This window comes from Struthio camelus, chromosome 4, assembly GCF_040807025.1.
Source record: "Struthio camelus isolate bStrCam1 chromosome 4, bStrCam1.hap1, whole genome shotgun sequence".
In the NCBI taxonomy this organism is placed as follows: domain Eukaryota; kingdom Metazoa; phylum Chordata; class Aves; order Struthioniformes; family Struthionidae; genus Struthio; species Struthio camelus.
The window spans coordinates 6,901,967-6,928,188 of record NC_090945.1 but is presented as its reverse complement, the minus strand read 5'-3'; the positions used below and the strand labels follow the sequence as shown (position 1 = coordinate 6,928,188).

General features: G+C 42.7%; 2 protein-coding genes across 3 annotated transcripts in view; both read right to left on the bottom strand.

Annotated features, from left to right (window-relative positions):
• Window positions 1–21: 21 nt before the first annotated feature.
• DCK (deoxycytidine kinase) lies at window positions 22–17,912 on the bottom strand. The gene is made up of 7 exons (XM_068941295.1): window positions 15,673–17,912; window positions 14,382–14,500; window positions 8,109–8,302; window positions 7,111–7,258; window positions 4,953–5,068; window positions 4,354–4,453; window positions 22–1,364 (listed from the first exon to the last, which is right to left on the bottom strand). The coding sequence occupies exons 1-7, from the start codon at window positions 15,740–15,742 to the stop codon at window positions 1,338–1,340; spliced, it is 774 nt and encodes a 257-aa protein (XP_068797396.1). The 5' UTR covers window positions 15,743–17,912; the 3' UTR covers window positions 22–1,337.
• A 431-nt stretch (window positions 17,913–18,343) lies between these two features.
• Window positions 18,344–26,222, bottom strand: part of MOB1B (MOB kinase activator 1B) — a 43,673-nt gene continuing 35,794 nt past the window's right edge. Inside the window, exons 5-7 of one of the 2 annotated variants that reach the window (XR_011140766.1) lie at window positions 24,990–25,153; window positions 23,197–24,389; window positions 18,344–23,088 (exon numbers count right to left, since the gene is read on the bottom strand). Coding sequence is in view for 1 of the 2 variants with exons in the window: in XM_068941294.1 (XP_068797395.1) it covers window positions 24,312–24,389; window positions 24,990–25,153 (242 nt within the window). In the remaining variant the exon portion in view is untranslated. Of the gene's footprint in view, window positions 24,390–24,989; window positions 25,154–26,222 lie in introns of both variants that reach the window. The other variant, XM_068941294.1, reaches the window with a different exon arrangement.

Here is a 26,222-nt window from a genome sequence, read left to right as displayed (position 1 = left end):
AAAACATTAAGCATCGAAAAAGTCTTTCTATCCATTTTTATTTTTCAGTTAATAGTTAGAGAATGCCAGCACAATTCCAACCACAAAGGAAGAAATTTAATCTCAAATTAGCAGACATCACAGGCACCACAGAAAACAATAAAATGCTTTACAATACAATTTTTACATTCAAAAGCCAACTGTGTAATCATTCAGAGATGTTTAAAGCAAAACAAGACAGCGCATAAAACACAGCACTTCCAAGAGGCGTACCCTGTACAGTTTATAATATTTCTGCACCTAAAACAAAAGTGGCTTAGCTACAAAAAAACAACAAAAACCACAATGCATTAGAACAGCAGCTACACCAAAGTTCCCCCCCTTCTTACTACAAGACCACGACAAAAAACAGCCTACTCTGCATGTTGCAGTATTCACGTGTAAACACCCAAAAGGCCCAGTTAACAAACAGAGAAGTTGGAATGAAAGCAAGAAATCATCTCCGACATCCAAAATGCAGTTAAGTATGTTTAGAAACATGTCATTTAGAGCTGAAGACCGTTTGCAAAATTTTCTTCTTCCCTTTACAATATCCATCAAGTGAACATACTTATCTACAGGAAAAGAGGACTTACCAACTGCCAAAAATGACTCAGTATCATAACGAGTAAAAAAAACTAAACAAAAAACAAAAAGCAGCATGCTAAAAAAATGAAAAGTCTCTTAATAGCCTAGTCTGCAGTGCACCATGAAAACATCAGAGATAAAATCTTATTTACTAGCTACAGAATTTCAGCTATGTTAGGCTTGTTGCAATTCAGCGTATTCTGAGAAGTGCCTCACCTACGAAAACTGTCAGATGATATTTTTATACCTTGAAATATAAAACTCTATGCTATATTAATTCTGTCACGAGTAAAAATTGTCCTATCGTTCTGAGGAAGAAAAAAGTAAAAACATCAGTAACAAGTCAAATTCACTAAAAAAAATTAACAACAGTTCCGGAGAAACCACTACCTTCTTGGGAATTAAATAGATACTAGAAACAAAATAAATAAAAATAACACAATAGCATACTCCAGGACTTGTGTCTCTGATTAGAAACAGATGTCATATTTGGAAACTCTCAGGACTCTAGTACCTTCAAATTTTTGTGTGCTATTTTATATAATACTGAACAGATCTAGCGATTTATTTAATAATTTCTCTATACAGAAAGTTTGTTTGTTCCTCACAATTAATTAACAGGCTTGAGTCCTGCCTCTCCAGAGGCCTTCTATGAAAGCAGAAGCTGTACTTCAGACTTTGATCTCACAGATGTTTGGAACAGTTTGATTCTGCCTATGCTTCAAAGAGGATTATAGCGTGCTCAAAAATTCTTTGACCTGCAAAAAGAAACAAACATCATTAATCAAAGGAAGTATTGATCAGCACAAACAAACAGCAACTATGTTTACAACTCCAATTCTTTATGCTGTACTACAAGGTACAGGAACTAAGTAAACTAAACTTAGGGCTGGCTACGCAGTTTCTTGTCTTTTAAGAACTTTTCCAGTCACGGCACCCTTATTTTAGCAGGTACAGAGAGCTACACGTCGGAACAATACTCATTTCTCCAGTGCTCTCAAACTTCAGCTCTACGTCACAGGTGAATTAATCTAAGGTCGAGTCTAATCTAAACGCAAGGAAGATAATCATTATGTCAAAGGCTACGGAATTTGGAATATACCCGGTCACACCTACTATCATGACGCTGTTCATGTTCTGTGTTAACAAACTGCCCAATGCATCTAGTTAGTATGTTCCTCAGAATGAGAGGCTGGAAAATAAATAAAACAATCCCTAGCAAGAGCATAGTACTTAAAGATTTGATACTCTAGGTCAGTGCCATAGATACTCCGGTTAGTGTTTAACACAATTCACAGTATTTGAAGAACAGATTAAATGGCCACAGGGACCTAAAAATTAATACTGAAGTTCTGACCCATAGAACGGTATCTAGAACCCTGAATCAGAGGTCTATGAGCCTACACAGAGGCCCAATACAGCACCTCAAGAAATCCTTACAGTTGCAATGACAACAGGATCCGAGACAGGCAGCGTGTCAAGTAGTAGACTAGCATAAAGCACTTAAAGGTGCAGCCACTTTAGACAGCATCATCTTAAATTCAGGTCCCTACCCAAAACTGTAGGAAGATTCTGTGCTGAGAACTCCCTTCTTACCACAAGTATGTATGCCTTTTTCCCCGCCCTAGAGCATAACAGCAACCACTCCCTCCTTTTAAAGCATAACAGTAGGAAGAGGTGACAGCGAGGGCCAAACAACCTTCTTTTTAGAATATAACCCAATAGTTACAGGACCCAAGGAGGACTGGGACTAGCAATGAAACTCCTTTCTCTCACGTGGAAGGGCGTCCTAGCAACTACTCTGTAAGATTACAAAGTCTAAACTGGGAGCACTTTCCTCTCCATCTACTCAAGTCAGACTATGGCATAGAAAGGAAATCAACAGCTCACTACAGAATACAGCTGTCATCCTATTAGCAAAGGCTATCACACATAGACCACATCTGCAAATACTTTGTCCAAATAGCTGATGTGAAATAGAAACAAACCTTGGATCACATTCTGAAATTGTGTCCCTTTCTTTCCTGCTTCAAGGCTCAAGGAGATAGGAAAAAAGTCAAATCCCTCACCATGGAGGGGAGAACAGAACATAGAACTGTGTAAACATTCTAACCAGAAGGGTATCATGAGAAAGTCATTCTCCTTTTTAAAAGCACTGCAGGAGAAACCTTATCATGTTGATTTACATTAGGCATTGTTTCAGGACTGGTCTTTGAAACTGAGCACGTCAGAGATAAGCAGGAAACAGTTTATTGGTCCCCACTGGGCAAAAGCACACGCTGGAGGCTAAAGCATTCAGCCTCACGAGGACTGGAGCAGTTCTGGGCTTCCAGTTAGGAAATACTAAAAGTAAGGCCAACACAGAGCTTAGGCTGTCCCCAGATGAGCTGACAGCCACGCAGGGGTCAACTCCTGCAAAATCCCTATTTAGGTGCCTGGGTTTGGCTTTATCTCATGGTACAGACTGGAAGCTTATTCACTCCAGAGCAGAGATGTCTAGTTGTTCCATCAATTAACAAGCTTTAAAGAGTAAAGATTATGAAAGCTGCTTTAAATCATTTCTAAATGGATAAGCTGATATCAAAGGACATAGTTACTTTTCTCATATGGTAAACACGTTATTGCTGAAGAGAAGGAAAAAAACACAGTTTTATTGCTAAGGTCTGTACCTTATTGCAACAACTCAAAAGTCACCTTGTCCTCAGCTGAATCCTCTATGACTCTAATGCCAGATACCTAAGCACTTAACCTACGAGGGGGCTGGATGGTTTGGCCTAGCTTTAAGATTTTGCATATATTATATTACACCCTTTCAGGCTAACTAAAAAGTAGCTCATCTTCTACAAACAGAAAAAAAATAGCCCTGATTTTTATTCTGCATTACTTCCTAAATAAAATAAGAAACAACATTTGAAAAGTGTTCCCTGAGAGAAGGATTTTGAATAAGACTAACAAACATGACTGAAAGTTTTGATGCTACTGCCAATCTAACAAATAAGACCAGAACTAAGCAATATTGTAGCAGGCTACATGATTGTTTATTATCTGAACGTAACTCCACGGTTTAAGTATTTTTGAATGATGATTATACAGTGAAGTATTATTTTTAGTGCACAGGATCCTTCTCTGCATTAGCTGCATAGCCATTTATTATGACAGACTTACCAGGAGCTAGAAAGATTAACCCCTTAATCTCTTTTATTTAGCTAGAAAAATCTGCAAAGGCTAGAATAGTTTTCCATTGGTTCGCTGCGTTGGATCAAAGCTCAGCTGCAGGTTTAGCAAAGTCATCCTTCAGCTTCCTGTTGTAATCATTTTGTACTATATTTTCACAGTACCTAAAACTAACATTCTGCCCAAGACATCTGACTTGGATCTCCGTTTTTCTTTCTCTGTCTCAATAGCTACCTTTTCACCCTCTCCCCCCCCCATGTTTCTTAGGATACCTGCACAATCTTAGAAGCAGGACTTAGCAAATAACAGTTCTTTTAAACTCCTGAAGACTATCTAAAGTAGCCACTGTATTTGCAGACATAGCTAATAGTGAAAGTTGTCTCAAATAAGCCTGGATTTTTTTTTTTTTAAATGGAAAACGTATACATAGGAAATTACATGGATATGCAGGTTCAAACATCAGTTTAACTTCAAAGAACACTAGAAGCTGAGACGCAAGAAGGATCCTGAATACGTTTCAACATGATGGCAATAAACCTAAACGATCACTTTGTTCTGCTTGTCAAGTTTTACCTTTTCAGTCATGTGATCATATCTGTCCTTTTTGCCTTTGAAGTCTTCATTAACATCTAATGTTAAAATAGGTATTTCCTGTAGGTATTCAAAATCAGTTCTGCATTGGAATAGGAGCAAAGAAGGAAACGTTACTAACGGCAAACAAGCATACATCGTGAAAGTCTCTATCAGAGTATTCATTGTTAAGGTTACTCTGAGAAGTGCAAATTTCAAATAGTCGTGAATTCTGAAAATAAGAATTAAATAAAGAAGCTTAAATTTACAGCGAAGCTTCTAGGATTCACTGTTGATTCCTGAGCATGCTGTTCCCCCAGCACCTGAGGTTAAACTCAACTGGATATTGCAATATATATGGTCGATTGAATGATCTGGAACTCGAAGCTCTAGACGAAGAGAGCTCCAAGTCACATTCCATGTCCCAGCAATACTTTACACCCCATTACCCCAAGACTGCTATGAAAGTATAGACAGAAATCTTCCTGAAGTTTAACTTCGCATTTCAAAAGAAAAGCTGAAGTATCACTGGTGGGAAAAGTATTTTAAAACACCCTTACAAAGATTTACCAATCTTATGGTGGTCACTAAAGAAATCCTACCGCAATGTTCTATGCTGAAGCCAACTTTCATGTTTGTAATGAAGCTTCTCCAGATATTCAATGGGAATTTCTTGCTCTTCATCTCTTCCGCGCAAGTAAATCCTATTTAAGCATTTCTAAAGACAAAAGATTAAAAAAATATATATGGATTGGTTGTGTTTGCAGAAGTGAAGAGGAAGCCTAGTCTGCCCAAGTTTTTTTGCCAGCCTCTTCCTACTAGGCTAAATATGCCTCTCTGCCTAAAATGAATATGCAAATTGCTAACTAAGCCTAGGAGCATGGAAACCTTACTCCATTTCCAGCTGACAAAGCCTGCTCACTACATCTTTCCTACCGAAAGGAAGGCAGGACCAAGAAAAAAACATCATATTATTTCTCCACTACAAGGAAAGGTTTCAAATAAGCTTTTATTAAAAAGAAGAGACACCAGCATATTGCACAAAAAGAGCACAGAAATACAAGTATGACATTATGGACAGGCATTTCAAAATCTCATTTGGTATTTCCGGCTTTAAGAAACCTGGTTTTAGTAAGTAATCATTCACTACAAGCCCTGAACAGATCAAAAGCCTTAATACCAAGGTAATCTAAACTGTTTTGTTTTTTGTTTTGCAATTCAGATAGGTATTCTTGACTTAAAGAGGGGCATGGGAGGGGATGACGCACGGGGGAGGGGATGAGTAGTTTACAACAATAACAGAAGTTATTTGCAGCAGGGAAGTACAGAAGTGACCTCTAAGTTGGTTACTACAGTTAGAGCAAAAAAATCTGAATTTTCTCTCTTGTGCCTATAAGTTTCACCCTGAAGAGAGATATTTATTCTGTTGTTATCATTTGTAAAATACATTAGATGTCCAAACATCAAAGCATTGTGCTAAAGCATCACATATAGCAAGTGCATTCACCTGGCTTGGCAACATTGTCCCACATGAAAGGGCTTTTTCCCCCTGCCAATCATCTGTGGCGTTAACTATGAAATACTACATTTATCATGGCAGTGATCCTATAGCTGCTTATACTTTTCACTTGCTTTTATTACCAATGCTATTTTTTGGTTTGTTTTGTCATCTTGACATGCCACTTTTATAATCTGGAAGCCGTTATCACATTTTCCTAACGCACACAAATATACCATATGTTGCTAGGACAGAAGTACCAAGCAAGCACAACAGAAACATGAGGGTAAGTGTATGGCAAAGGCACACATAGGTCTGGGATACTGTAATTCCAGATTGCAAACCTGAATGTTAACAACAATTTAAAAAAGTGTGTGTGTGTATATAAATATATATATATATATATATATATATATACACATACACACACACACACCAACACAGGCTGCAACATTTGCAAAGAACGCTCTTATTCTAAGTGTTTCCAGACTGCGTTAGTATTAATTCAAGCACTATAATCTTTAGGAGAATATTGCTATCTGAACTGAACTCTAAACATTAGGGCTGTTTTAATGAGAGGTGAGGCTAGCTGAAGCTTTTGAAAAGAAACGTGCTTAGAGTTTACTTCACTTCGAAGTTAACTTCAAGGTTACTCTCTCAACTGCTTCCTGGCCTGTCTGAGACATTCAAAACAATCCCTGAAACAAAGACACAATGAGATCTGCTAATATGAGAAAAGCTGTAAAACTAACGGCCTCTCAGAATACAGAAACAGACAGGTGACAGAGCTCAGAATAGCAGACAGCCCATTTACTAAAGCGCACAGAAAGCAGTCAGGTTAATGCCTCATCAGGCCTTAGCTTCCTATCACAATAGGACTCCCCCACTCCAGCAAATATTTGAGCAAGATTTTATTTTCTACTCTGATAAAAATACACCATTCTCCCCACTGCTGCTGAAACAAGGAAATGACAATTCATCACAACCGTGGTTAAGTGGTAGCAGCAAAGGATTAGTATTTTAGTTGCCAAAATCTACTGCAGAGCCCAGAATAGAACTGTGGCTCTATTAGAGATGCTTACAGGTATAGTATTCCTTCATCACAATAAAGGCCTAGAAGTACAGCTAAAACTTGAAATTTAGAAATGTTTTGTTTAGAAACAATAACTATTGTGGGAACATAGACAAAACCAAAATTTTACAGGCAAGAGAGAGAGCACATACTCCCGTTCTTTAGGGGGTCATAAATTTTTATTCCTCACCTCAGGTGTAGCTCTGAGATAAATGATCCCATCCAGCACTAGGCTTTGACCAAACTCCTTATTCATCCAGTCATGCCAGTCTTGGTAAATAGTCCATTCAGTCTCATTCATACAATCAGACTCATATAAGTTAGCTGCAAAGATATATCTGCGAACACAAAATACTTTCGTGAGCAAAGAAAAGCTTGAATAAGGTTATCACTTTGTTTGCATCAAGTACTCAGCAGAAGCTAAGAACATCAGCTGTGCATGGTAATCTTTTTCTAAACTTCTTTGAGGGTATGTTTGAATTGGAAAAAAAAAAATAGTTGGTGTACTTATCCTGTAACTATTTCTATTGCAGTTGCCCACAGAATTGTCTACAAAGAGCAGTAGCATTTGCAGTTCAGGTATCTGTTCAGGAAAAACCTACAGGCCAAGTAAACACTTCACTTATTCACTGAAACACTGGTGTAATTAATTTACAATATATTGGGACATAGTAAGCCCTCTGAAATTCTGACGGGATTCAACGGTGAAATCTAACCTTCTGAAATCAGAAACCGATAGGTATGGCAACATGAAATAGCTAGAGTTCTTTCAAAGAGCATGAAAGAAAACAAGAACAAATGACAGATTGAGATTTTTCTTCTCAATGCCTACTTCCCCTCTTTTCTTTAGAGGGAAACATGAATATACAACACAAGAAACCCACTCACAAAGAAAAAGAAACTACATGTAGTTAATTCAGTTTATACAACAACTTTATAAACCCTCAAACCAGTAAAATTACTTCATTGTCAACACCACTGAAAGAAAGCTAACAAGCCATTTATTGATACTTTTGTAATTTACCAGTATCAAAACCATAACCACAGCAGTCCAAAAAAAAAAAAACAACCACATGTACACCCTCATGTACAACAACCTCATGTACACCCTCCTTTTTATTTATGTATGTATTTCTGTATTTTGGAAGGATTTTACTCTTCACTTGAATGACTTCTACTCCAACATACCTGTCGCTATAGACAGATCGCTCAAAGAAGACCACAGGATTCTCTGCCTCTCGGAGTTTCCCATCAAGGGATCGGAGCTGAGCCCGGATCCTGCTGAGGCACGCGTATGTCTGGAAAGTGAAAGACCACCGCTCCGGTTTCTCATACATCATCTGAAGTACATTTCCACCGCTCTTCTGTGACGTAGTCAGCTCCTGTTTTTAAACAAATATAGTGGCCCTTTGAGTAGGTAAGTACAGGATATTAAACTAAGGCAGAATTGCTCTACTGTATTAAAGCTGTTCAGCCTTTATTTCAGGTTTACAGTTGTCTCATTTACTTATCAAACCTATCTATAGACACAAGACAGAAACGCAAGCAATATTATTCCTGCTACCACACTGAGCTGAATCAACGCAACTATTTTCAGACTATGGCATTCAAAATGCTCAAGAAGCATGAAGAAACTTTGATTGCTACTTATAAATTTTAATAAAAGAACGATACCCTATCAGAACACAGTCGACAACGTTCTAGCCAATTCGTACTCCTTTTCCTCTGACAAATGTGAGTTTAACTTTGAAGATCAGCTAGTTTAATAATTCCCTCTATTAATTATATAATTAGTCATAAGACAACAGCTGCTGACACAACATCATAGCAGATTATTATGCTCTCATCTTACCTAGGAAGTTCAGAACACACCCCAGGCCAAAGACCTCCCTCAGCCCACAAAGTACTGCTTGAACAGCTCAAGGTAGCCATGAAAGCTCAAACAGAACCCAACTTTCAGAGAATCGTTTAATGCACTTATCAGAGACTTTCAGAGAATCGTTTAATGCACTTATCAGTGCATCAGCTTTACTAGAAAAAATAGCATATCAAAGGCAGTCGCTGCTGCCTGAATCTTTTCGCTACGTTATCTATAATTTTTGGAAAATATCTCAATACTTCACTTCGGTGTTAGCGTGCAACTCCTAAGGGATGGCAGCTAGATTTTGGCACTCCAGACATTATGCCCATCTCTAATTCCCTGTGACCATATCCACACCAGTGAACTAAAGATGCCGAGCATCATGCTCTGGCACCAAGGCCTGCTCGCACACAGGAGTCCATATCCACAACATTAAACTCTCTTACCTTCCAAAAGGAAGTAGCTGCATTCAAACACCTGCTGGGCCCAGCCCAACTCTAGGCAACTCTACAGCCTGTATCATGCCAAAGAGGTGCTTGGAGGAGTGCTAATGGCACAAGCCAAAAGCCTGCCAAGGACATTTCTAACAATTTAACAGGAGACACGGCCTAGTTCCACTCGCCACGACATGCCCCTCACACTCTAAAATCAACCAGAATAGATGTAGTCTCAGTGATATTTCACAAGTCAAAAGCCCCTCTCTGTATCAGTTTCCTCACTGAAAAATGAAAAGATAAAGACTCATCCTCTGGAAAAGACTAAAATATCATTGAATGACACTGTATTAAAAAGCTTGGTATTAAGTCACCCCAAGTATTTCAGGTGACACTACAGCTTCCATTAGAACTAATAACTATAAAAGCAATAAGCCACATCTCTTTTTGTGAACACACACACACAAAGATAAATTTTGAACGCATTTCCTTTATTTTGCGCTGTAGCACAATGAAAAGACAACAAACTTTAATAAAGATGGAAAAGTGAAACTACATCTTTTGGCATGAAGTTATTTTAAAAAAACAACAAGCAAGACCTTGATTGCTGGTCATTTTTCTTTGGAAAGGAAAGAAAGAAGGGGAAGAAGGGAGGAAAACTGGGGAAAGGCCTATTGTTTAGCCTGTACAATATTCTTCTTACTAGAAACATAACTGGTGTTCAGTACTGTGTTGCTCCAAAGCAGCTGCCATTGTTACTGCATAAACTACATTGCCAATACCAAGGAGAACATTATAAGCTATTGACAACACAAGCAATACTGTAAGAGCTATCTATGGACACATGCACAAACAACTTAACACACTATCTAGTCTTTACTACAGGAACCTTTTTTTTAAATGTTTCCTGACTAATTTTAGGAGTCATATATAATGCAATAATTCTGCAAACCAGTCAAGCAACCAGAGAAGAGAGAATTTCAGAGATGATTACGAGAGATGTGAAATTGCATCTAAATTACAAAAGCTCTAACTTGACGTTCAAGTCCGTTCAGCTTGTTTGTCAGTTATTTCCTTGAAGGAAAGGTTTTCATCTGGTTTTCTATTCAAATTTGCTTCAGTAGCTCCTCCCCTCCCCCAAACCTACTAGAACTGTCTAACTCCAAATCAAGATAACTGAGGGGAAGTACATCACAGAATCACAGAATCGTTTAGGTTGGATGGGACCTCTGGAGATCATCTAGTCCAACCTCCCTGCTCAAGCAGGGACCTCTAGAGCATATTGCCCAGGATCACATCCAGACGGCTTTTGAATATCTCCAGCGAAGGAGACTCCACTACCTCGCTGGGCAACCTGTTCCAATGCTCTGTCACCCTCCCAAGAAAGAAGTTTTTCCTCAGGTTCAGATGGAACTTCCTGTGGTTCAGTTTCTGCCCGTCGCCTCTTGTCCTGTCGCTGGGCACCACGGAGAAGAGGCTGGCCTCATTCTCTTGACACTCCCCCTGCAGATACTTATACATGTTGATCAGATCACCTCTCAGTCTGCTCTTCTCCAGGCTGAACAGGCCCAGCTCTCGCAGCCTTTCTTCATAGGAGAGGTGCTCCAGCCCTCTAATCATCTTGGTAGCCCTCCGCTGCACTCTCTCCAGGAGTGCCATGTCTCTCTTGTACTGGGGAGCCCAGAATTGCACACAGGACTCCAGGTGAGGCCTCACCAGGGCTGAGGAGAGGGCCAGGATCACCTCCCTCCACCTGCTGGCAACACTCTGCCTCATGCACCCCAGGAGACCATTGGCCTTCTTGGCCACAAGGACACACTGCTGGCTCAGGCTTAACTTGTTGTCCACCAGCACTCCCAGGTCCTTCTCGGCAGAGCTACTTTCCAGCAGGTCAACCCCAAGCCTGTCCTGCTGCATGGGGTTCTTCCTCCCTAGGTGCAGGACCTTGCACTTGCCTTTGTTGAACTTCAGGAGGTTCCTCTCCACCCACCTCTCCAGCCTGTCCAGGTCCCTCTGAATGGCAGCACAGTCTTCTGGTGTGTCAGCCTCTCCCCCCAGTTTAGTATCGTCAGCAAACTTGCTGAGGGTGCACTCTGTCCCTTCCTCCAGGTCATGGATGAATACATTGAACAAGCCTGGACCCAGGACTGACCCCTGGGGGACACCGCTAGCCACAGGCCTCCAACTTGACTCTGCGCCATTCACCACAACCCTCTGAGCTCGGCCATCCAGCCAGTTCTCAAGCCACCTCACCGTCCACTCATCTAGCCCACACTTCCTGAGCTTGCCTAGGAGGATGTGATGGGAGACAGTGTCCAAAGCCTTGCTGAAGTCCAGAAAGACAACATCCACTGCTCTGCCCTCATCTCCCCAGCCAGTCATTCCGTCATAGAAGGCTATCAGATTGGTCAAGCATGATTTCCCTTGGGTGAATCCATGCTGACTACTCCTGATCACCTTCTTGTCCTCCACGTACTTAGTGAGGACCTCCAGGAGGAGCTGTTCCATCACCTTTCCAGGGATGGAGGGGAGGCTGACAGGCCTGCACTTTCCTGGCTCCTCCTTCTGGCCCTTTTTGAAGGCTGGCGTAACATTGGCTTTCTTCCAGTCCTCAGGCACCTCTCCTGATCTCCAGGACCTTTCCAAGATGATGGAGAGTGGCCTAGCAATAACATCCGCCAGCTCCCTCAGCACTCGTGGGTGCATCCCATCGGGGCCCATGGATTTATGGAGGTCAGGTTTGGACAAAAGATCTCTCACCTGATCCTCCTCCACCAAGGGAGAGTCTTCCTTTCTCCAGCCTTCCTCTCTTATCTCCAAGGTCTGGAATTCCTGAGGACTGGCCTTAGCAGTGAAGACTAAAACAAAGGCAGCATTCAATAACTCTGCCTTCTCTTTATCCTTCGTTACCAGGGCACCCGCCCCATTCAGCAGCAGGCCCACATTTTCCCTAGGCTTCCTTTTGCTCTTGATGTATTTGAAGAACCCCTTCTTGTTGTCCTTGACGTCCCTTGCCAGATTTAATTCCAACTGGGCCTTAGCCTTCCTTGTCGCATCCCTGCACACTCTGACAAAGTCCCTGTATTCCTCCTAAGTGGCCTGTCCCCTTTGTCACATTCTGTACACTTCCTTCTTCTGCTGGAGTTTGGCCAGGAGTTCCTTGCTCAGCCATGCAGGTCTCCTGCCCGCTTTGCCGGACTTCTTCCTCAGAGGGATGCACTGATCCTGAGCCTGGAGGAAGTGATGCTTGAATATGAACCAGCTTGCTTGGACCCCTCTTCCTTCTAGGGCCCTACCCCATGACATTCCCCTAAGTAGGTCCCTCAAGAGGCCAAAGTCAGCTCTCCTCAAGTCCAGCGTTGCCATCCTACTCATTGCCCTGCTCCCTCCTCGCAGGATCCTCAACTCCACCATCTCACGGTCACTGCAGCCAAGGCTGCCCCCAACCTTCACCTCTCCAACTAAACCTTCTTTGTTTGTTAGCACAAGGTCTAGCATTGCACCTCTCCTCGTCGGCGTCTCCACCACCTGAGTCAAGAAATTATCCTCAGTCCTCTGCAGGAACCTCTTTGACTGTTTGTGCCTAGCTGTGCTGTCTTGCCAACAGATGTCAGGGTGGTTGAAGTCTCCCATGAGAACCAGGGCCTGTGATCGTGAGGCTACTTCCAGCTGTCGGTAGAAGGCCTCATCGATGACTTCCTCCTGGTCAGGTGGCCTGTAGTAGACCCCCACAACAGTGTCACCCATGTTAGCCTGCCCTTTAAGCCTTACCCATAGGCTCTCAAATTGCTCTCCATCCACCCCGAGGCAGAGCTCCAGACATTCTAGCTGCTCCCTCACATAAAGAGCAACTCCACCACCTCGCCTTCCTGGACTGTCTTTCCTAAAAAGCACAGAGCCATCCATGACAGCATCCCAGTCATGTGAGCTATCCCACCATGCCTCTGTCACTGCAGTGAGATCATGGCCCTGCGACCGCACACAGATCTCTAACTCTTCCTGCTTATTCCCCATGCTGCGTGCATTGGTATACAGGCATTTCAGAGAGCCAGTCAAGCGTGCAAGCTTCCCAGGAGAGGTGCAAGAGTAGCCTCCGTAGCCACGTTGCATGCTGTCTCCCCTGGCTGTATGCACCCGCTGGAGGCCTCCTGACTTGAGCGGTGTTTTACTGACTCCCCTGCCACTATACCACTCCCCTTCCCCCATCTCGCCTAGTTTAAAGCCCTCCGTACCAGGCTGGCCAATCTGTTGGCAAAGACACGCGTGCCCCGCTTGGTAAGGTGGATCCCATCGCTCCCCATCAGCTGTTGATCTTCAAACAGGGTCCCATGGTCATAGAAACCAAAGCCCTGTTGCCAACACCAGCGGCGCAGCCAGCTGTTAACTTGGAAAACTCGTCTACTCCTCCTCCTGTCCTTTCCCCTCACAGGCAAGATTGAGGAGAAAACCACCTGGGCTCCCAGACCCTTGACCACCATCCCCAGAGCTCTGAAGTCCCGTTTGATGGTTCCCAATTTGCCTTTTGTGTCATTAGCACCCACATGGAAGATCAGCAGAGGGTAGTAGTCCGACGCGTGGACAAGCCTTGGCAGTCTTTCCACAACATCTCTTATTCGAGCCCCTGGCAGGCAGCAAACCTCTCTGGACAAGAGGTCAGGTCGGCAGATAGGTGCCTCTGTCCCCTGCAGCAGGGAGTCACCCACAAAACATACTATAAACAAGTTAGCAGTATTTCATTATTTCCTAAATATTTTCGAGGATACCTTTCAGGACACCTGGACAGCTCCCTGCTTTCACCTGGTTAGTTCACATATGCTAAAAGTAAATTCTGCCTAATGTTTTTCCATCCCTTGCTTTTATAAGGAAAGGGCACGCTTTCCTCACTTTTACAGTTTATATACCTGATATTTCGTGACATTTATTCTACAGTACACCTCATAGGCTAGAAGGTCTGACAATAAAGCATTTGAACATCGCAAGCCTACCTAATCAAAAATCACTGTTTGCAAATACAATGGGAAGTCCAATAACACAACCAGAATCAGTGAACTAGTTGCGACCCAATATATGTTCTAAGATACTTGCTTTATCAGATATATCAGCCTTCTGAAATTAGAAGAGCTTTTAACCAGTTTAAAAGTTTCAGCTTAGTTTCTTTTATCATACCTCTCCATCCTCTTCAGCATTTTGTTGAACATTGCACCATCTTGCTACAGGCTCAGGAACAACCTCCCATTCCTCATCAGCTTGCTTGAGAATATTCACAAACGTTGATTTCCCTGCAGCTGCAAAAAAAGCATGCAGGAAGAACGGCAGTCAAAAACCGATGATACTGTTGTTCTTTAATTATTAGACAAATTTGTCTTCAGAACCCATAAGCTAGGGTCTCCCACACCCAAGTACCTTTAGCTTTATGAAAAGTATGAATCAGAGACCATAGTGCACCACAGACCATCAAGGAATAAAGTCAGAGGCTTTTTTCTTTTTTACAAACATACCACACCAACGTTAAATTTAACAAAAGTCAGAAACGATAGCAAGGCTCAGTCCAGATCAATTATTTAAATTCTATAAAGTTATACTTGCAATTAGAACAACCAATCTTAATTTTTTAAATATACTTAGTGGCCCAATCTCGGTCACAAAGTTGTTACAGCCTTCATATGTTACTATAGACAAAAAAAGAGCATTTAAGAAACATAAAACAAAAATGATGATTTTTCCAATGAAGACCTAGACTTGTGTTACTAGTCAGGTCCTACAGCACAGGAGAGAGTAGTCTGCCACCAGCTGAAACAATGCTTAGCAAATTAAGAGAAATTTAAAGCTCTGAGAGGCTAACCAGTTGGTTATCAATTGCCAGAGCGCACATCAGTGAAGAAACAGAAACCCCTGCAACTCCTGTCTTCAATTTTTATGAGCAGTCTGTTGCCTAAAATATATGGCTCATTATGAATAGTCCATAACTCCCCTCCTCTTCACAACAGCTAGAGAGGCTCCTCTTCTTTACTGAGGAGAGTATTGAATGCTACAAGTTTGACCTGATAGCCTGCATTTAAGCAGGCATTCACAATAAATAAAGGTAGCTGTAGGAGAAGTCTCATCAAGGAGCCGAATGTGTTTTAAGTTGCAACTAAATTAAAAATCATACTAAGAAAAAAAAAACTTTTCGATCTCATCCTTTGAGCATCGTTAATTCTGAAGGGGTTACATTAACGTTTCTTAGCTTATTTCTTGGCCTGTTTGCGCCACACAACTCGCCTAGCTAACTTACATTTCCTAACCTGACTAAAAGCCTATTTGCACCCCCCTCCCCCGCCCACAAACACACCAGGCCTGCGGAAGAATAAAAACAAAAACAAAACAGAACAAAGGCCCTCTTTGCCTGCCGAGTGGAGGAGCCGCGGGGCGGTCCCGGTAAGACAGTGGGACCGGGACCGCGGTCGATCCAACTCACCGATGTTGCCCTCCACAGCAATCTTTTTGATGCTGCCTTCCCGCCTGCCGCGCTTGGGAGGAGTGGCCATGGAGGCGCAGAGCCGCTCTCCGGCAATATGCCTCGAGGAACGGGGGACGCTGCCGCCTCAGCGCGAGGCGGTAACGGCCGTAACGGAAATAACCGTCGCCCCTTCCGCCGCCGCGCTCGCGCCCAGCTCGGCGCCGCGTTCGAATTTGGCGCGCGCAGGCACTGACAGGACAGTGCCCTGACGTCACCGGCAGCGCCGGGGTGCTTAGCCCGCGGCGCCCTGTACGGGTAGCGGCGAGGACCAAACACCTTTTTTAAGGGGGGGGGGGGAGATGGGGTTCGGCCCGGGCGCGAGCGGCGGCGAAACGCGCCCGGACAGCCGCAAAGAGGCGAAAGGGCGCTCGGCCGATTTCCGCGCTGCGGATCGAGGGAGAGTTGCAGAAGGCAAAGCACATCGATCGCTGAGCGCGCTGAACGCCGCCGGAGCCACGCGTGCGACGAGTTGCTCGGTTCTCAGCGCTGAAGGAACAGGCGCGGCGGCGGCGCCAGTCGTGGCGGTCAGCGTTGCCCCCGTCTCTGCCACCCTACAGCATTTGGCTACTGGGCTCCCCTCTACCTTTATCAAGTAGCGGTAAGACAGCAGCAGGAGGGCCTTGACCTTTTTCCATTGCCCATTTCTTGCTTCAGCAAGAAAGAGATGTCTCAACCGTCATTCAGGCAACCACAGGGGATAAAGAGCTCCACTGTACATTTATGTAGAGGAGGACATTGACATATGCACGTACCAAAACACAAAGTGGAGCCAGATCAGACAGAATAACATAGGCCTGCATACTCAGAAAAGACCCATTCTCGCACTGTCACAGAAGTTAACCCCAAGCTCCACCCCAAGGGCCCTCCTCAGGGCTCAGGTGTGTTATTCCCTATTACCCCAGCTCCCTTGACCATGCCAACAACCCCCGCCTGTCAAAAATCAAAGGAAGAGGAGAGCAACGAGGAGACTTGGCTAAACAGGCTGGAGCCTGTTGTCATTCGGTGCCGAAACCCTGTGACGCTCAATCCTATTTTCCTGCAACTCTCACCACCTCCCAGAAAATAATCAGCCACTGGGCTTTAAGTGAGCAGAGTCTCCTTGGTCAGGGGACATCTGTCTAGGCGGATTACAACTGAAATCTTACTTATAATGGCCAGTGCAACGTTCTGTCATCCATACACTTCCATGGACAAAACACGAGAGTCCCAAAAATACATTTACAACCCTGACAAGCGCTAATTCTGCCCGGCAACCTCCTGGCACCTTGGGGGCCCCATCTGACAGTTCCCGACGCAGGAACAGAGGAGGCTGCGAGGCATTTCCATCCTTCACAATAGGCAACCGCCAGCAGCACACGCTTCCCCTAGCAGCGCAGAAGGGGCGACCAAAAGGAAAACGGTGAACAGCAGTTCTTTATGCCTGGACAACGCAATGCGTCGGAGCAGCGGGCGGCAGCAGCTCTGCGCTCTCAAAGCTCAGCACAGAGCCTTTCCAAATTTCTACTGGACAAAATTAAAGCATGACAAAGGCAGCACGTAGCTCACTGAAAGGCTGTGAAATACACTGAAAGACTGTAAAATACAACCATTCAAATTAAAAATCTTCCAGAAATATACCAAAAAAAAACCTTAAATTGGATTTAAAGGCAGTTAAGGCAACTTGTTTAGCAGGTTACTGCTGAAAACATTCAAATCCTTAAAAGGACCGTCCATTTCTTCTTTGACAATGTGTTTCCCAGTCATAGCATCAAAGCATCAAATCTTTTTGGTCCTTGAAGGTCCACGTTACACTGAGAAAAATCCTCCAATCCATAAAACATGTGCTGGCAACAAGGCAGTCACGACCAACACACAACCTTTACGATGCACCAACATTTGGACAGGGGAGCAGGTTTTGTTACACTAGGGACCTACAGCAGCCACCATTTGTGGCTTGGCACCTGCTCCAAGTCGCACAGAAACGTCTAACGCTTGTGTAACTGCGGCATAGTTTGCAACATGCAAAGCGCATACAGTTCCTCACTCTATTTTTAAAGTTATGGTTCGTGATTGAAGTCACATGCGAAGTGGTGGCAGCTGTAAGCGCCGCCCTAGAACTCTTTCTGCACGGTCACTGTTATCAAACGCACAAAAAGCGTGACTATTTGAGGACAGAAATACAGGGAGGACCACACTGCTTCTCATCTGATGGCGAAATCCGCTTTCCAGCTGCAAGAAGCAGATGACTTACCACCCAAACCGTGTCCTGAAGAGTTTATGATGCAACCGGAGCAGCCGAAGGGCAGGAGGAAGGAAGTGCTCTTAGAGGGGCAGATGTGGAAGGGAAGGGAAGAAAACTCCTGGGAGCCGGCCTACTCTGGAGGTCAGGGTCGCGGTGGGCTTTTAAAAGAAAGAGACATCTGCGCCGCTGAGCGTGGCCAAAAGGAGAGTCTGCGCTTTGTGCGAAGTTGGGGCCCTGAAGCAGCGGAGCACTGAGGGCACGGGGCGCCTTCATCGTTGCAGCAAAGCTTTCAAAACCACCCCAGGACAGATGCTGACATTCAGCTAACGCAATACTAAAACTTTCCGTCGGGAATCCCAGACTCAGCTCCGTTTGTATTTTGTAAATTCGGGGCATCAAACAAGGAAATAAAAAGGGTATCAGGTTGTTTTATTGCTATTGTGTCTGCCTGCAATACAAATATTCACACATTCAGACAAGGCATTTACAAAAAAAAATCTAGTTTGTATGTGTAATGTTCTTATGTGTACAATATACAGAAAAAAATCTACAAATAGAAGATAATTTAGAAACAAGTTCAAGAAGAAAAAAAGACACTCATGGTCAAACATAGCTATTTATTTTTTTCCTTATAAACAGCCTTCAGTTTCTTATTGAAAAAAACCTAGAATTTAAATATTTTGTCCCCACATACAACAATCTGTATACATTATTTACATCTCTCAAATAAACATGTTGCAGATTCTCAGACATTCAACTTTTTTTTTTTTTTTTTTTTAAATCAAAAGCTGTTTTGATTTAAAACTAAAAATACCAATCAGTGACTACAAACTGAAGCAATATTGGCACAGTTAGCTTACAGTAAGGGTTCTCATCTCGCGTTTCAAACTTTACACCTTATTTTCTCCCATCTGTTTTAAGATTCTAAAGGAGGAGGAAAGGTTAGTGTTGCTTTTAGAGTATCTTTTTTGCCTTTAGAAACAGCTTTTTATTCAAACCTCATTCATTGTTACTGCATATCAAGGTATGTGCTTCTGCGGTATTAAGCAACACGATTTCAGCATACGGAAGTAGTAAAACAGCAGTGAAAATAAGCGTTCCCCCCGCGACATGTCTCTGAAAAATGTCAGAAGTTGTAAACGTACAAAAATAATGAGTATAGTTTAGTGGCTATAAAAATTAATTTCCCCTAAAAATACAATATTCTATGAACAATTGAGGGAGTTTGTTCCTAAAACAAAAATGTAATTTGATATTTAACTAGACTGCAGTCTTAACCTGGTTAAGAGGAAATCATAAGACAAGCAGGAAAATAAGAGGTTTTTACGCTTAGAATGACCAATGCTAGTCTCATAAGGTAAAGCATCCAGGAAAAGACGACAGGCAATCGTAAAACTGCTAGTGGTTTTAGTAAGCGCAGTTTGGAAAAACCTGACTGATGTTAGCGATGAAGGAAACAAGATTCAGAATAGCAGTGAGTCTTCTAAAGAAAGAAAAGCAAGGAGTCTGTACTCACACTGCAGCTTTGTAAGTAGTCCAGCTGACAGTGGGTGTTTTATATACAGTAATACAGCACTCTGGTAGGTAGGAAGGGGGAGAGGCTGGCAAGAAAAAAGAAAATTATCCAAAAGGATGCGTTTTTCAAGAAAACTGTGTGTGGCGATTCAAAAGGGCAGGAATGAGAAACAGGAAGGAACAATCTGAAAGGTAAGTGAGGTCAATAGCAGCAAATAGGTACCTTACCTGTTAAAGGAGTGTCAGGGAGATTGGGAGAGTGTTCAGTTCCTAAATACTGAAAAAGGACAGCGCTTGTCTATCTTGTATCTTAAAGTAAAAGCAAAAGTTCAAAATTCTACATTGCATAGTAAGCAGTAAAAGAAACTTGATACTTGCAGAGGGGCTACCTGCCCCTTGAAAATTGTTTTCTCCCCTCATCTACCATCGAGCTACCCGCAACAGCGGAACGTGGCGGTTTTTCGTTTCGTTTTGTTTTTGTCCTATTTGCACAATTAACTCGGATCCCTGACTTGGATAAGAACTACTTGAAAAACAATTACAGTTTCTGTGAGCGGAGTTTATCCGCGCAGCCTGAACAGTGTCAACACTGGCAAAGATGGCAAAACTTGAGTAATTTAACAGCGTTTGCCCTATCCCGTCTCGAGGTAGATGACCTCCTGAAGCTACCACCCGAAGCACTGACAAGGTCAAAGACGGTGGTAGCTGAAAAACACCCCAAACCACAGAACTTCAAGACCTCATTACACCAGAAGGCCTTAACCAGCACTGACAGGCCAGCCAGGTTTTAAACCTCATCAGCGCGTTCTGCTCCCGCTGACTACGCAGCCATAAAGCTTTTGTAGCACAAAGCTCATGACACGTAACAGAGAGTCCGCTTAACACAGGCTTAGAGCAGCGTGGGTTCTGTCCATGGTTTCTATCTCTGGGTTTTATTTGGGGAGGGGGGAGGTCCTCCCCACCCTCCCTCCAACAAATGCACTGTTTTATAAACACATTCACTAGATCCAGATTCAGTTTGTAAAACATGGCAACTTTTGTTTAGTATTTTAACGTGCCCTTACTTCAAAAGTGTAAACACACATGAACTTCTGGTCCCACATCTTTTTGAAGAAAGAAAAAAAAAAAAAAATCAAAAGCTGCAAATATAAACAGCACAGGGATACTGAATCCCAAACACTGCATACATATCTTTCATGTTGTTATTTTCAAGTGTATAATTAAACAATGTGTTCGTACAGCTGTCAGGCAAATCACGATCTCCAAGCTTTTATTACATGTCTAGAAACTATTCGGTAAAAATGTTTTCTACCACCAGATTCTAAACACAAAAAACACACTACCCATGTAAGACTCGTATTTTACACAATACATTCTAATCCTGAACTGCAGCAGATGCCTTTGAATTTCTAGAGTTTGCTGTAAAAAAAAAAAAAATAATAATAATAATAAAAAAATTATCCAGAGCAGAGGTATGAGAACAGCCAATGCACTGGTATCATAGCAAATCCTCACTCCTAAATCATCTTCTTTTGAATACTTACTGGTACATGGCACCAAACCAACCAGAACAATTTAACTCTAACGGAGGAGATCTCCTATTTAGCACCTTGGCGCAGACTTACGCCACTCTCACTCTCATGTCTCGTCGCGGTGCGGGAACACGAGCTAGCTCTACAGCTAGTTAAAATGTTCTCCTCCAGTAAGCACACTCAGCACAGTGAACATACCTACACGGTCCCCTGAGCAGTACTGAATCAACTCAGCAAAAGAACTGGATATGAAGGTCAATAGTGTTTTTAATACCTAACTGCATCTGCAGCATTACCATGCCTCTGTAGCTGGAAGCTTATCAAACGTTTTTCAGGTATGAAGTACGCATAAAAGCTCGTGTGTGCAAGATTAAGTTCTTAAATTCAGCTTCCTGCCTAGCTGAAGTCTGTTTAAAATAGTACAGTTCAAATTCAGGAGCTAAGCTGCTTTTACATAGTCAGATGGATGTTACCCGCTCCTGCGGTTCTGGAGAGGCACTTGTCTCCCACATTTTTTAGCCGTGACCTAGAAGACTCCTCCAACCCTCTGCCCCGAGCTAGCATCACTATTCTATATTGGCAAGGCTAGCCTTACCTAGCCATGTCCAGACCAGATGTCAGGCTTGCTACTCCGTTAAAAACAATCCAGCAGTTGCAAAGAAATCATGAACGATGCACATGGTCCCTACAGGTGCTGCATTCCCAGTTGTCTTGCTTAACATATCATAGAGCACATTAGAAGGGTAGTGTGTGCTAGAGGAACTCTTTTTCTCCGGCTATTAAGCAGGACAGGGGAGGTACTTGCTCAATCCCTTATCGGGATATTCTGCCCATGGGAGCTAGTTGCTTCCTTATCACCGCATTACTCAATTCCCGTCAGCAGCATTTAGATGTTCTGCTGCTGACTGACTCCTCCATTGGCCAACAGAACTTCCAGGGGAAGTTAAGTGTTTGCCAATGAAGAGAGCCTATGTCCAACAAATACTAGGACTGGCAAAAGCATTGGGGTGAGTACCACAGTCCTAGGGGACTTGCCAAAGTAACGGAAATGTGTTTGTGCTTCTTGTTTGCTTCTGTCTTTAATGTTCTCATGGCTTGCGCATCTTTTTCCACCTCGACTCCCTAAAGAGGTAACAGGTATCGGGCATCTCCCCTCTTTTCTTCCCCCTCGTGCATATAAAAGGGAGAGTCAAGATCCTTACCAGCTGAGAAGGGATAAGACTTTACTCTGACTTTTTAAAACTGAGAGTTCGTTAAAACATTTGAGGGAAGCAGTCTTTGCATCATAAGTTTGACCCACCCGGTCCTTCCCATGTGGACTGTGGACCATTCTCTAGTTCAATACTGGATTTTCACAACTGTGCTCAAGTCTGGTAAGAAACAAAGAGACAGAAGACGTAATAAAAAATTCAACTGCTTCTCCTGCTGGACTAGGAAATTAACTCAATTGAAGAATAATATTGTTCTTAAAATAAGCTAGAGATTATTTTGGAATAAGGCATTTTAATTCAAAATAGTGATTCTACTCTCCAAAATTAACATATGTTTACTACTATGCTTCTATATTGATTAGCTGGCTATATCAACGGTCACTTGCAAGTTTTGCAGGCTATTTGCACAGTATTTTATTTCCCACTCAATCTTAACATACTCAGTCAAGCAGAGATGCACAAAATGTAAGCTCAACTGTTCTGTCACATCCTAACCTTGGTTTCAACTGTGAATTTTTGAGATTCAAGAGTCAATCTACATTAGACCGCGTACGTAGATCAGTTTACGTCTTTGCATCATACAGACCTAAAAGTGGTCATCTCGATCTAGGCAAGCCTGGCAATGTTAACCATCTAGTGTATTATCATCGGGCAACTAGTGACACCACTGGATAGCACACTGCAAAACCTAATACAGATTTCTTTGAATCCAAAATACAACAGCTGTGACAAGATCCACAAATGAACAAGAGGAAGTCCTAGGGGTTTTGGCAAAGAGAAACCCGATTCTGATAGAGTTGTAGCAAACATTTTCAAGCCATAGTCTCCGATCTTCCAGAAGATGGCTTGTCACGGACTTCTATTCTCCTCTCTTCTGGGTTGAGGAAACACAGGGCTAGAAAGGCAAAGAGACTACCTGAAGTGGTGGAAGGACCCATTTTGATTATGCTTTCTCAGAAACAAGAGAGGCGCTTACCTAATGACAAACCACAAAAAAACTCACCAGTATGTTCCTACTGTTTTTCCCTGCTGTAGTTGCCTCGTAGATGCGCTGCAGTTTTAAATGGGAGAGAACACTACTGCGCTAATATAAGTCCAAAGTGGTCCAAGAAATCACCTTCCCTATCACAGAAAACACTGGCCACTAGAGCTCCATCACAGAGCTGGACATCTTATTCCTCGCTTACAAACATCATCTCACTAGCTATTTTTCAAGCCAGGTCTTTCTTCGTATCACTCCAGTGTAGTTTTAACACTGAATATTTCCCTTAACTGTATTTGTGCAAACTGATGGGTATTTGGCAAACGCTAGGAAACTTTACAAAAGTGACTGACCCAAGTTGATGCTTCCCTGTTAAAAAAAAAAAAAAAAAAAAAAAAAAAAAAAAAAGGAGCAACTGAAATGCCAAAAACAGTGCAATAGACATATATAACCCTTTGCTAAGCCCAGGCTCTCTGTAAGTTTGACCCCACCTTCATCGTTTTGATTTGGTGACTAGAATTTCACTATCGCTTTTCTCTTTAAGAAATACCTAGCTTTGAAAAATTCTATATTAATCTCTCTAAAAAAATAAGACAAATATTTGTATTAAAAGCTGGAGATCATTGATTTAAGATATGGCTTTTTTTAGTGTCAGCATATATAAATTTTTCTAAAACAAGTATCAGTAAGTGTCCTGGGTGTTAGTTCATATCTTCTGTTTCCAGCAATGTTCAGTATTGTATGTGCTTTGCACCTCAGAAGCGAGTCTGCCAAGGCACTTAGAGAATGTAAGCAAGTCTTCTAGGGACTTCGTGAGAATGGGCTACCATTGACACAACACAGAACCCATCCACCAGCAGAGTCAATCCCCCAGCCAAGCATATTTCCTTTATAAACACTCAGCACCTGCTAAAAATCCACAACGAATAACGACAATCAAAAAAAAAAGGCTATTTACTGCGTGTCACTAACAGACAAAAGATTTCCCCTAATAAAAGCACAGAAAGTAGAGCTTGGCTGTCAGTAATAACAGCACAAGTTTTTGTTTTGTCTTGTTTCTAAAAAACAAATGAACAAAAAACAAATACCACACGCTCGCTTAAAGAAACAAGTGACTTGAAGAAATCCTCTTCCTTTTATCTGTCCTTAGAGGTGAGTTTTTCAATCAATTCCTGAAGCGGTGCAAGCTCTCTTCTATCAATAAGGTTGAATTCCTGTAAAAAGGATGACAAGACAGACATACATACACATAGCGTTTTATTTGCGCAACTCAAGTGAGAAGTCTTATTTAGACAGAGGTCAATTGGCAGTAAGCTCTTCAAGTCCAGGCTTAGCCACTAGAGCAGCCTCTGTCTGCCTGCTATTATCTGTATGGCAAAGTTCAAACCGCCTGAAGCTTTGTCCTCAATTCAAGGGAGGAAACGTGCAAGGAAGACGCGCTTTGTTGGCGCGGTGGGGGAAGGAAGGAGTGTTGCTTTTGAGCCAACACACTCTTTTCAATGTGGTTTCAGATGCTATCCTCCCTCTCTCATTTGTTATGAACTACACATGTTACGTGTTCTATGTAATTACATAAATACGTTCCATTTAATTATTTGGTAGTGAACATACATACTTTGTTGAAACCAACTTTTCAGCTCCATGGATGCCCTAGCAGTAAACATAGACACAAATAGAATGAGACACAGTTGGGTCTTGCCAGTTGTCCACACTCATACAAACTCATCAGCTGTTTAGAACCTTAACAGGTGTTATTTTGATATACTACTTTTTCCACGACAAAACCAAAACCCTAATGTTCCTGCCAAACTTACCTGAACAAAAAATATAAAGTGCTTGAAAGAAGTGTTAAGATGTGCCTCTTCCTGTAGCTGGATCACTGGATCAAAGTGCTGGTGATAAATGTGAGCATAAACTCTGAAGAGGCGCTTTAAAATTGTCTTTGCCACTGACATGAAATTCTTTGGGAAAGGGACACCTAGAAACAACAAAACCAATGGCATATTTTTAAACGCACGTGCCAGGTTCCTATATTTTGAAAGACATTATAAGCCAACCCTGTCTCTTGCCCAAGGGCTGTTTCTTTTCACTCAACAGTTTGGCTGCTCACACAACATAGACCTAAGCACAATGGCAAGCTTATTAGAAGACCAGGAAAGGCGTTTTCCCTCCCTTCAGTAGCCCAGTGCCTCCTGAATTCGCTCCAAGATGAACTGGATTACACTTCTATGTTGAACCCACCTGGCTTCAGCTTCCAGCTGCTGAACATCACTATGCCTTAGCACACTTCCCTGGAGAACCTTCTCTGATCGAGACTCTTCTTCCCATAGGGCCTCTAGCAGTGGGATTCAGATGCCCAAAGACAGGCATCTAATGCCGTTAGTGACGCCCTCAGTATCTGCCTGGCCTCTGACTGCCGGTGCAGAAAAGCAGAGGTCGCCTGCAGGCTCTGATCTGCACTGCTGGTCCTGCGTAGGTGTCCGAGATATCAAGGGTACGTCAGTGGCAGCAGATACTCTTGTGTAGGTAACGGAAAGCCATCACAAAGCCATCACCTGCATCGCAAAAATGCTCTCTTCCAGCTGTCTCGTGCTCACTGAAGAGATACTTATCACCCTTCTGCTCATCACCATCCCTCAGCCAGAGGCTTTCTTACCCGCCTCTTGAAATGCTTCAAAACATGCTCCTATCAGTCATTTTAGTGAAAACGACCCAGGACAGCTAAAATCAGTTTCAATCAGTTTGCCAGCGCATGAGTTTTGATTAAAACTGTTCAGGGAAGAGCACCCAGCCACTGGTGACAACGGTCTCTAACTGACAAATCCACAGGCTAAAAAAAGACACGTATTAACCACCTAAATAGTTTGAACCTTTTTAGCTTCCCATTATGTAGCAGGTTTCCCAATCAGCTTAGCTCTTTCACAGTTTTTCCAATTGCTGAAGGCCTATCTGAAGGTCAAGAGGCCAAAGCCGAATGCTGTAAGCCCGTCACGACGTCACTAATGCTTTAAAACACTAGCGATAAAATTTGCTTACTCCTGCTTCAG

Coding starts and splice junctions, on each gene's coding strand:
- DCK (XM_068941295.1), bottom strand. CDS start 15,742: ATGGCCACTCCTCCCAAGCGCGGCAGGCGGGAAGGCAGCATCAAAAAG. Junction 7,259..8,108: donor CGATCTGTCTATAGCGACAG/GTATGTTGGAGT, acceptor TTGTGTTCGCAG/ATATATCTTTGCAGCTAACT. Junction 5,069..7,110: donor ATCTCAGAGCTACACCTGAG/GTGAGGAATAAA, acceptor TTTTGTCTTTAG/AAATGCTTAAATAGGATTTA.